This window comes from Apis dorsata, unplaced genomic scaffold, assembly GCF_000469605.1.
Source record: "Apis dorsata unplaced genomic scaffold, Apis dorsata 1.3 scaffold_326, whole genome shotgun sequence".
Classification (NCBI taxonomy): domain Eukaryota; kingdom Metazoa; phylum Arthropoda; class Insecta; order Hymenoptera; family Apidae; genus Apis; species Apis dorsata.
This window is the reverse complement of record NW_006263594.1, coordinates 238,810-249,384: the sequence shown is the minus strand read 5'-3', so window position 1 is coordinate 249,384 and position 10,575 is coordinate 238,810. Positions and strand designations below refer to the sequence as shown.

The following is a 10,575-nucleotide window of genomic DNA, read 5'->3' as shown; positions in this document are numbered from 1 at the left end:
TTTTTTTTTTAAATCTCATTGCTATCAGCAAATATAGCAAGTATATTATATTTTGCAAGACCATTGTTTTAAAGATATATACATTATAGATATAAAGAATATATATATCTATATTTTTCTCAGGAGATTGAGATATTATTTATATTTTTTTAAAAATTAAGATATATTGCAAAGAGAAATAATGAAAATGTATTCAATAGATTTGTCCTTTATAATTACACACTATAAAAGTATAGACAAAGAAAGCAAATAATAAAAGGAAGATAGAAGTAGATTAAAAATTTTTAATTCATCATTATCTTCAAATAAAACAAATGAAACACGTATGAAAAGGATAGAGATAAAAAAAGAATTAATTATCAGTGTCATTTCTTTTATATAAATACTTTTATAAAAATATTTTTTTCTAGAGATCATTAATCTTCAATTCTTATTTTGTTTTATCTTAAAGAAATATTTTTTCTACTCAAGAGATGGCACTGTTGGTCAATTCTTATTCTATTTCTATCTTTCTCCGAATATTTTTTGATGTTTTATTCATATATGTCTTATTTGCACTTTGGAGATGACACTGATTTCAATATTTTTACTATATTTTTTACCATATCTTTTCTTACTATTTTTTCTATACTTATTCTACAAAATTTATACACTTTAAAAATGATACCGATATTTGATTAAATCTATTTTTTTTTTACCTAATTCATTGATTAAAAATTTTAACAGAATTCGTATTATTTTATTTGACAAAAAAAAATACAAAAATTGTAAATGAAAGCTGGCAAGAAAAAATAAAAATAAGAAAATGCTTGCGATTTCTGTGATTTTATAATGTTTTTATTTTTTATCAAATTTTAATGAAATCATCAATGTTTCATTGTCCATATTGCATAAATATTAATATTATGCAACAAAAATAAACAATATATATAAATATATTATATATTTAATATATTATTTCAATTTTAAATATATTTATTTTAATATCATTATATTTAAATTTATTTTTATAAAAGAACTTCAGAGTTTCATTGTAAAAGAAAATGTGAATATTAAAATATTAAAATAATTTTTAATTTATAAATAATTCATAGCAATCAAAAATTTATAATTATAATCCATATATAATTTTGATAATATTCATTAATTTTATCAAAAAAATTATTTTTGAAATCTATTAACTTTATGAATTTTTATGATTGAATTGAATATAATTTATTATATATATAATTTAAATCAAAGAAAACATATTAAAAATTCTGATTTTTCAAAACATATGACACAAAATTCCATTAAATGCTATTACTTCTATGATGCAATTTTTTGAATATCATCAAGAAATAAAAAATAATTTCTGAAAAAAATATTATTTATTTAAAAATTATTAATATTATCGAAGCAAAATTAATAAAAAATAAAAAAGTAATTAGATAAGTAATTTTGAAAAAACTGATTAAGTAATATTTTAAATAATTTATATAATTAAATAATTAAAATTATTTAAAATATTACTTAAGAAAAAGAGACTAAATATTTAATTAACTAACAAATAAAATAATAAATTAAGTAATTAATGAAATGAATAATGTGTAAAATATGTAAATATAATAATTGGAATAATTGTAATGAATATAATATACTGTTAATAATTTTTCAAAATATTGACTTGTTTAATCCTACTATCCTTATCTTATTCTATTTTTTTGTTTTCTTTCTGTTCAAATTTAGCACAGATAATGCTTAGTTAAATGTTTATATAATATGATAAAAGAGATGATTTTGATATTCTACTGGTTACTATTCGGAAAAACATTACATGAAATTCTTTATTGAAAATTCTATGAAAAACTGTTTTATCTGATTATTTTAAAAATTTTTCAATATTTTAAACGATGGAAATTTTAATAACAGATATTGATGTAAAAGATATAAGATTTCCAACATCATTATTAGCAGACGGAAGTGATGCTATGGTATGTAATAATTTAATTTTGTTTTTTATGAAAAGATTATTATACATAGGTCAAATCGAAAATTCATTATTAACATCAATTGCAAAATGATATTAAATTATAGCACACTGATCCTGATTATTCTTGTGCATATGTTACTATTAAAACGAACAAAGGAATCGAAGGATATGGATTAACATTTACCTTAGGCAGAGGCACAGAAATTGGTATGTATATACATTTATGTAAAATATTCAATTATTATTATTATAAAATAAAATTATATTACTAAAAATATTTAAATATTACAAAAATATCCATAGTCGTACAAGCGTGTAAATCAATGTCTTATTTGGTAAAAGGAGAAAATGCCAATAATATTTTTACACACTTTGGAATATTTTGGAGAAAATTAACTAGTGAATCGCAATTAAGATGGGTAATACATGCAATATTATAAATAAAGATATAATAGAATTATTTATATGAAAAATAATATTACATAAATACGTAAGTATAAAATTTTTCATTTTTAAATTAAAGGCAATTAAAATGCAATAGATTGGTCCAGAAAAGGGTGTTATTCATCTCGCAACAGCTGCTATAATAAATGCATTGTGGGATTTATGGGCTAGAATAGAAAAAAAGCCAGTCTGGAAGCTGCTTACAGATTTGAGTCCCGAACAATTAATTTCTACGATTGATTTCAGATATATGTAAGTTTTATATATTTTATTAAATGAAGATTATTTTAAAACAAATTAATACTCGAAATAATTACATTTTTACAGTACCGATGTTATTACAAAAGAAGAAGCAATAAAATTATTGAAAGATAATCAAAAAGGTAAAGAAGAACGCGAAATAATATTACGAAAAAATGGATATCCGGCTTATACAACACAAGTGGGCTGGCTTGGATATAGCGATAGCAAAGTTAAGGAACTTTGTGCTAAATATTTAGCTCTTGGTTTCACATCTTTCAAGGCAAAGGTTGGCCAGAATTTAACAGATGACATAAGAAGATGTCAACTTATTCGTGACGTGATAGGATATGAAAATAAATTAATGGTAGATGCTAATCAAATATGGGATATAAATGAAGCAATCGAATGGATGAAACAATTGATCAAATTTAAACCAACTTGGATCGAAGAGCCAACATCTCCGGATGATGTGTTAGGACATGCAAAGATCGCGAACGAATTAAGACCACATGGTATTGGTGTTGCAACAGGTGAAATGTGCGCCAATCGCGTAATGTTTAAGCAACTGTTACAGGCAAAGGCAATTGATTATTGTCAAATCGATTCAGCTAGAATAGGAGGAATCAATGAAATATTATCTGTTTATTTGATGGCAAAAAAACTGAATGGTAACATAAATAAATAATAATTATTTTGTACATATTCCATCGTTCAATCTTTAAATATTTTATTAAAAAAACACTTTTTCACATTAGTTCCAGTATGTCCACATGCTGGTGGAGTAGGTTTATGTGAAATGGTGCAACATCTTCAGATGTGGGATTTTATTTGTTTGAATGCATCCATTGAAAATCGTGTGATAGAATATGTCGATCAACAACACGAGCATTTTGAACATCCTGTATATATTCAAAATGCTTGTTACATGCCACCTACAAATCCGGGATATTCCACCAAATTTACCGAGGATAGTATTAAAAATTATTCATATCCAAATGGAGAAAAATGGAAAAATATATATAAAAAAAATTCATCAAATCTTATACAAATCATATGATTAAAAAACATACAAAATCGAAAATGTATATGTATGATTATATATATTAATTAAAATATATATGATAATTTATGTTTTAATATAAATACATATTTGCAATATATCTCACAAAACAAATTAATTAAAGTTTGGATATTAAGTTATAACAATGCTATTCAAAGAACACAATTTTACTTTTTACCAAAAAAAATATCACAGTTACTGATCTTGATTTTAACCTTACCTGATATAATAAAATTTTAATAAATAGTTGACAAAATTTTATATTATTACTTATTATCTTCAAATTGAGACTTCATATAATTAATCTGTAAAATATAATATATAATAATAAATATATCATAAGATGATATGAAATATATGTTATAAATATAAAATACAATATTATATATTATGTATATTATAATATTATGTACTTATTATCTTGAAGTCGAGATTTCACATAATCAGTCTGTAAAATATAATAATAAATATCAATTTGAAATAAATACACTTATAAAATCAAAAAATTCATTATACATACGCTTACAAACCAACATGAACCAGGTTCATACATATATCTTTTATAAAATTTTATATTGGATATAGGAGAAATAACATGTAAATGTAAATGAGACACTGTATTAAATGGTGGCCAATGAAATCCTGTACGTGTAACTGCACGATCCAAACCTTGCTTTTGTAATATTATATCTATTGCGGCAAGCATTTTATCATCTAAAAGTTATTATTTTTTAAGCAATATATACAAAATATAAAATTAAATTTTTTCTATAAACTTACAAAGTTCAATATGTTCTGGTTTAAGTTGTTTTGCATTGCGTATATGTTCTTTTGGCAATATTAAATAATGATGCGTTGAAACTGGATGAATATCTTTAATACATGTCACATAATTATCCTAAAATAAATTTGTAAATAAAATAATGTAAAAAAATTTATTTATTATTATATAATTACCTATATACTATTTCTTTTAATAAGTATCAGAAATAAAATTTTCTGAGTTTCACCTGATGTTATGAGGTTATACATACATTTAATCATGTCATATTGTGTTAATAATTAATTCTTTCATACCTCATATATTTTTTCGCTTGGTTCTTTGTTATTAATGATATCGCAAAATATGCAACTTGTTCGAGACCCCATGACGGCAAAATTGCATACAATAAATAGCTAATGATAAACAAATTTTCAGAATATGTTAGGAAAAATTGATATAATTTTTTTTACTACATATATAGATATTTAATCATATGAAATATGGAAATATCTTATAACTTACTTATCTCTGTACATACATATTGCACATGTAAATGTTATATGCACATTACAATATATATAATATATATATATGTTATATGCACATTACTATATAATATATATACATATATAGTGTAAACATACAAATATATATATATATATAATTGTATTATGCTTATAATATAACTATATATCCTGATATCTTGTGAGCAAGATAAAAGTTACATTAACAAAATTATAAATAATTATTAAATAGAAAAAAATTAGAAGCAATATTTATTACATTTATATTATTTTAAAATTTTTGATAAAAATCAAATGTTTTTTTTATTTCGAGTTAAAAATAAATATTTGTATAATTAGACTTTCAAATTATCATTATTGATAATTAGGCTAGATTATAATAATAATAATTATAGAAAATAAATAATAAAATAATGGATAGTAAATATAAACATTTAATTTGATATCGCATTACTTTTTAATTTAAAATATATAAACTGTACATATATTTTTTTATAAGTAGCATATATTTATGTTTTTATATAATAATTGTGAGCATGACAAATTATTAATGGATGTAACACATTGTGTGGCAGTTTAGTCGAACAAGAAAAGTATCTTTATCTTCAAAAATCTTGTCTTCAGATTAAACTTGATGTATCTTCCTCTTAATTCATGTTTGTTTTTCGCATCTCTAAGAAAATCCGAAAATACTTTTTACATTCAATATTTTCTATTCAGTTCTTAAAGTTCATAAAATTTCATAAAATATAAAGGGAGAAAAAAACAATAGAAAATATATGTACGATATTTCTGAAAATAAATTCTAGACGAGATGTAACAGAATAATTTAATCGTACAATGATTTGAAAGTTCAAATCAATTAGATGTTTGTGTTTAGTTTAGTTTATATAAATGCAGAAAGATTTTTAATAAAATTTTTTTCTTATTTTTATCCATGATATCTTTTCTTTTTTCAATTTTCTGTTTTATTAAAACAGATATTGTATATAACAACGATTAATTGCGTGACAGATATCGAAATTGAATAATTTTTTTAAAAAAATGTGATCGACTAAGGAGACATAAAAATTACGATAATTGCATAAAAATCGATTGAAACGTCGAAGTTATTATCGAAGTTACTAATCGACTGTAGAATATTTAATATTCTCTCATATTGGCCCATTGTATCGGCAACTTATATGCTATGGTAGGTTTATCGGTATTATCCCGATACTGTACAACTTTTTTTTTTATAAATAATTCTTATAAATTATAATTAAATTCTACGTGTCCGATTCGACGTAACAGTTATACAATGTACATAATATTTGCTTATGATGATCCATCTGTAATACTGCACATCTCTCAATATATTTTTCGTCCATCATCTGGTCACTCTTCGCGACATCATCATGTTTCTGGAACTAATTCAATTCTGTTCCGGTTTTTCGATTATCATCGTATTATTTTACAATCCCACAAGTCTGCTTTCGGCATTAAATTGTTGAGAAGAATTTGTTCGTCAATCGTTTCTGTGATATAACACGCTTTTGGTCGATGACATTTATAGTCGTTTCATATTGTTTGGCTTCGTTCAAAGAGCGAATATCGATTGCAAAATTGCAGTAAGGAATTCGAGGATTTAAAATTAACTTAAACCATTCTAATAAAGAGGCAAGTTTCAGCTGCCTTGATACGGCATTTGATCCGGTACGGCAGACGAATGATTTTGACTTGGACTTTGATGGAAATGGGGACTGCTACCGTCTTGAGATATCTCACCAACCGTTGGTTCTTCGTATTTTCCTCTCTTAAAACGACCGTATAAAGAAGAGTACGGTAGGTTATAATGAATTGCTGCTTGATTAATACTCATATGACCTAACCTAAAAAATTACGAACAATCAAATCATATATTTCTTTAAAAATCACTCGATATCGTGAATAATATACAATATATCATCACATACGTTTACTGTCTATTTATATATTCGAGAAAAATAGATAAAAAAGAAAAAATCGTTATCTATAAATCAATAAGTACGAATAATTTTTACCTAACAGCTTCGAGAGCTTCAGTCATAGCATCTTCGCTCCATGGTGTAGGATTGCTTCTACTAAGTTCTATTCCTTCTCTTTTGCATCGACCGTACAACGTTCCCGTTGGTATTCCAAATTCCGTGGAGGCTCTTTGCACAGACGTTTGACCGGAACGTATCGCTTCGAGGGCGCGATCGAGATCAGCTGGTGACCAGGTAGTAGGACTGGCGTTGAAAGGTGCAGCCAATCTGATGCCTTCTCTTCTCGCGATTTTGTACAAGGTGCTCGATGGTATGCCAAACGCTTTTGAAGCTTTGTTCGCCGATATTGTGCCCGTTCGTAATGCATCAAGCGCATTGTTTAAACTCTCATCGCTCCATGATTTAGTAGGTCCATCCTTTTTTGGAGTATCGATGCCAAGCCGATGCGCTCTTTGCCACAAGGTCGTCGAGGGTATACCGAACGTTGCTAAAATGATCGCGAGACCACTGAATTAAATAGGAGAACGCTGAAAACAGACTAACCGTAGGCTCGAGTATATTAGCCGAGCGGAAAAAGATGTTGCGTGCTTTTGAATTACCAGAAGCTTTCGTAAGACTCATATCATGATTTCTTAAGGCTTCCAGAGCAGCATCCATATCCTCTTGAGTCCATGATTTTGAGCCATGGTGATGAGAGCTGGATTGTCCAGAATGCCCTCTTGAATTATTTTCGCCTGAATCCGAATGAACAGAACTTCCAGAGGGCATTAATCCAAGTAACTCTGGTGTGATCATCATCATATTATCACTATCAGCCGCGTTCTTTGAACTAACGCTCGCCCGATCCGACATGTGGCTATCGATATCGATCGTGTCCGACGAATCCATCGTATGCAACGTTTCGAATTTGATTTTTACACTGTCACAATTTTGAATGTCTGTAAACAGATTAAACGAAAAATACAATTCAAATAGATGTTGATTCAAATAGTCGCAATAATATCGAATAGCGACATTGTATAACAATTAACTTTTCTAATTTCTCGTTTATCCGACTGTTACAAACCAGATGTTTCTATCACCTCCATAACCTTCGTCAAAATCACCGTGGACGTTGTTCGATGAAAGGAATGCCATCGAAGGCAAAGTTGGCTGTACGTACTAAACGAGCTTGCGTGGGCTGTTATGAATCGAGCAACGTAAATCTAATCGCAACTAGTTAAGCCTGATTAGACCAATTATTTTGATTCCCTCCCTGTCTAATGACCGGCTATGGTTTTAATCCCCTCCATACGATTTACGCCGAGTTTACACGATTAAACAATAACATTGATACCTTGCCCGATCGTTAAACCGATAAGAATAACGATAACAATCGTATAACCGAAATGTATGTGACGCTATTCGATACAACTACAATCAACAACTGCACCTGTGGAATGATGATCTGGGTCTCTTAAATGGGTAATCGTAGTGCCTACCAACGTGGCACTTGGTGGTGTTGGTTGTGTTTCAGGTGGTAGGTCAACCTCTCCGGGATCCGGATGATGGCCATAATGTCCGAGGCCTGTATGACAAAACATGTCACCTTTTTATTTAAAGTGAAAACGATCTGTCCTCTGTGTTGCTATAAATCGGTAAGTTGCCCCACACCTAAAATCCATCATACGATCGTTGTAAGTTGATGAAAAAAAATTAAGGTGGGGGAAGGGAAGAGAGAATCTACTAGTAGTAGTTACGTTAATGCATGCTTTCCGTAAAAAAAATAATAATAATAATAATAATAATAATAATATTACGAGGAAAGAAAAAATTTTCAGGTGTGGGGCCCGTATCACTTTATCGACTACCTACCGTTGTTGTTATTGCTCGCACTGTTACCGTTGCCGTTGTCGTTAGCGCCGTTGTTGTTATTATTATTGTTATTATTGTTATTATTGCTAGTGGTGCTGGTGTTGCCGGTGGTAATGGTACTATTGTTACTGTTGCGTTGGCAAGTTTCCAAGACTACTGCTCCCGCTGTTGCCTCCGTGCACTCTTCATCTTCGGGTTGCCAGTCTATGTGGGTCTGTGAAATATCCGGTACGAATTTAGCGACGACCGTGATGAGATCGCGTCGCCTGTTTCAGAACGGTTTCAGAAACGATCGTTCGTTCTAATGGTTTTTCCCGTTCATCGAGACGATTAAGAGCTTACCTCTTTATGCTCCCAATTGTAATTTTCGTTCGATTCCTCCTCTTTGTATCGATCGTAATGTCTGGAATCCGTGGCACGAGGCTCGAACGTCGTTCTGGGCCTCTTGTATCTCGGATGATGCCTCTTCAGCTTGGTGAAATTTATCCTAGGTGTACCAGGCTCTCTCGGCGGTGAGCTCAAACTTACCGAGGGTGGGCCGTCTCTGCTTTCAGGCACCTCGCACAATCCTTTGATCTTTAGTTGATCGGCTGTTTTCAACAGTGACTGTAACATACACACACATATGGTCGTAAACAAATGTATTCGGTCAAACGTATCTTCTAACTGTCTTTGAGATCATATATATATATATATATATATCGACAGTGTAATGTGCAACTCGATCGATCCACGGATTTAAAGATTGATAAGAAAACGGATTAAATTAAATGAAATTTCGCACGATGAAAAATCAACGCGATTAAATTAATATTAGGAATCGAAGATATTTTGCTCTCGCGATAAAGAAACGTAAACGAAAGAAAGAGTCGTCGATGAAAAATGAAAGAAACGATATTACTAATCGTATCTCGAAATAAATAAGGGAAGAAAGGAAGAGAGACTCGCATATTTTAGGCAATAATCTCGTCGCCCTTACGGCTTTCCGTTTCAACGGATACGGTTTCATCCTGCGATTGCCCTCTGCGGTGGTACAGTCTAAAATCAGTGTTCGCGATCCAGTTTCGGCGTACGACGATTCACCAGCATGGTGCGTCGACCCGTATCGTGCAGTTCTCCTCGCGGCTACGACATTCACCCCACCTGTCTCCTCTTGATCTTAACCTTGAACCGGTACATAAGGGAAACTAAACAAGGAAGGAAAGGAGGAAGGGGAAGAAGAAAAGGTAGAGAGGAGATAAAGAAACACCTGTACGGAACGAACGAATGGAATAATCAAATTATAATAAACAAATTATTGCGAATTAAGAAAGATAAGTGATTCTATATTCATTCGTAAAAAAAAAAAAAAAACAAATCTAAATAACGAGAAACGAACAATAGTGATGTACATGGTGGAAACGTTTACGTTAAACGGTTAGAAACGTATATACAAAGTGGGAAAACAAAGTTAACGAGAAGAAGGGTTTCTTAGAAGGAAGATAAATGAAATGGAAGGAGAACGAAAGGAAAAGAGCGAACGGACAAGACCGAGTTCGCATTGAAGTTGAGGTTCTCTGTTCTTTAATCAAGGCAGGGGTGGTGCGATTAGGCGGGGTCGGCGAAGAGGCAGGCGGTATGAGAGCGGCGATGGTAGCGGCGGCGGTGGCGGTGGCGGTGGCGGCGGTAACGACGTGGCTAGGAGGGGGTGAGAAAGCAGAGGAAGAGTT

At 29.8% G+C, this 10,575-nt stretch overlaps 3 protein-coding genes across 11 annotated transcripts in view; 1 reads left to right on the top strand and 2 right to left on the bottom strand.

The window, feature by feature from the left end:
* Nucleotides 1-1,758: 1,758 nt before the first annotated feature.
* On the top strand, nucleotides 1,759-4,218 carry LOC102680441 (mitochondrial enolase superfamily member 1-like). Its single transcript, XM_006617742.2, has 6 exons — nucleotides 1,759-1,973; nucleotides 2,077-2,179; nucleotides 2,276-2,391; nucleotides 2,514-2,668; nucleotides 2,744-3,327; nucleotides 3,415-4,218. Exons 1-6 carry the CDS (start codon nucleotides 1,893-1,895, stop codon nucleotides 3,714-3,716), a joined length of 1,341 nt encoding a protein of 446 aa, XP_006617805.1. The 5' UTR covers nucleotides 1,759-1,892; the 3' UTR covers nucleotides 3,717-4,218.
* Nucleotides 3,767-5,075, bottom strand: LOC102680577 (histidine triad nucleotide-binding protein 3-like). 3 transcript variants are annotated; one of them, XM_006617743.2, is made up of 5 exons: nucleotides 4,797-4,977; nucleotides 4,500-4,617; nucleotides 4,240-4,433; nucleotides 4,133-4,167; nucleotides 3,767-4,024 (listed from the first exon to the last, which is right to left on the bottom strand). In XM_006617743.2, the coding sequence occupies exons 1-5, from the start codon at nucleotides 4,866-4,868 to the stop codon at nucleotides 4,012-4,014; spliced, it is 432 nt and encodes a 143-aa protein (XP_006617806.1). In that variant the 5' UTR covers nucleotides 4,869-4,977; the 3' UTR covers nucleotides 3,767-4,011. The 3 variants fall into 3 exon arrangements, with proteins under 3 accessions (XP_006617806.1, XP_031367368.1, XP_031367367.1); XM_031511508.1 differs by lacking the exon at nucleotides 3,767-4,024 and adding an exon at nucleotides 5,005-5,075 and having other exon boundaries at nucleotides 4,117-4,167; nucleotides 4,797-4,895; XM_031511507.1 differs by lacking the exon at nucleotides 3,767-4,024 and having other exon boundaries at nucleotides 4,117-4,167.
* Nucleotides 5,076-5,886: 811 nt separating this feature from the next.
* Nucleotides 5,887-10,575, bottom strand: part of LOC102676190 (protein bric-a-brac 2-like) — a 22,023-nt gene continuing 17,334 nt past the window's right edge. For 4 of the 7 annotated variants that reach the window (XM_031511512.1, XM_006617715.2, XM_031511515.1 and 1 more), the window contains exons 4-9: nucleotides 9,209-9,472; nucleotides 8,868-9,080; nucleotides 8,445-8,604; nucleotides 7,612-7,950; nucleotides 7,049-7,499; nucleotides 5,887-6,877 (exon numbers count right to left, since the gene is read on the bottom strand). In XM_031511512.1, the coding sequence (XP_031367372.1) occupies nucleotides 6,673-6,877; nucleotides 7,049-7,499; nucleotides 7,612-7,950; nucleotides 8,445-8,604; nucleotides 8,868-9,080; nucleotides 9,209-9,472 (1,632 nt within the window). In that variant the 3' untranslated portion in view covers nucleotides 5,887-6,672. Of the gene's footprint in view, nucleotides 6,878-7,048; nucleotides 7,500-7,611; nucleotides 7,951-8,444; nucleotides 8,605-8,866; nucleotides 9,081-9,208; nucleotides 9,473-9,845; nucleotides 10,054-10,575 lie in introns of those variants that run through there. The other 3 variants (XM_006617716.2, XM_031511513.1, XM_031511514.1) reach the window with 3 other exon arrangements.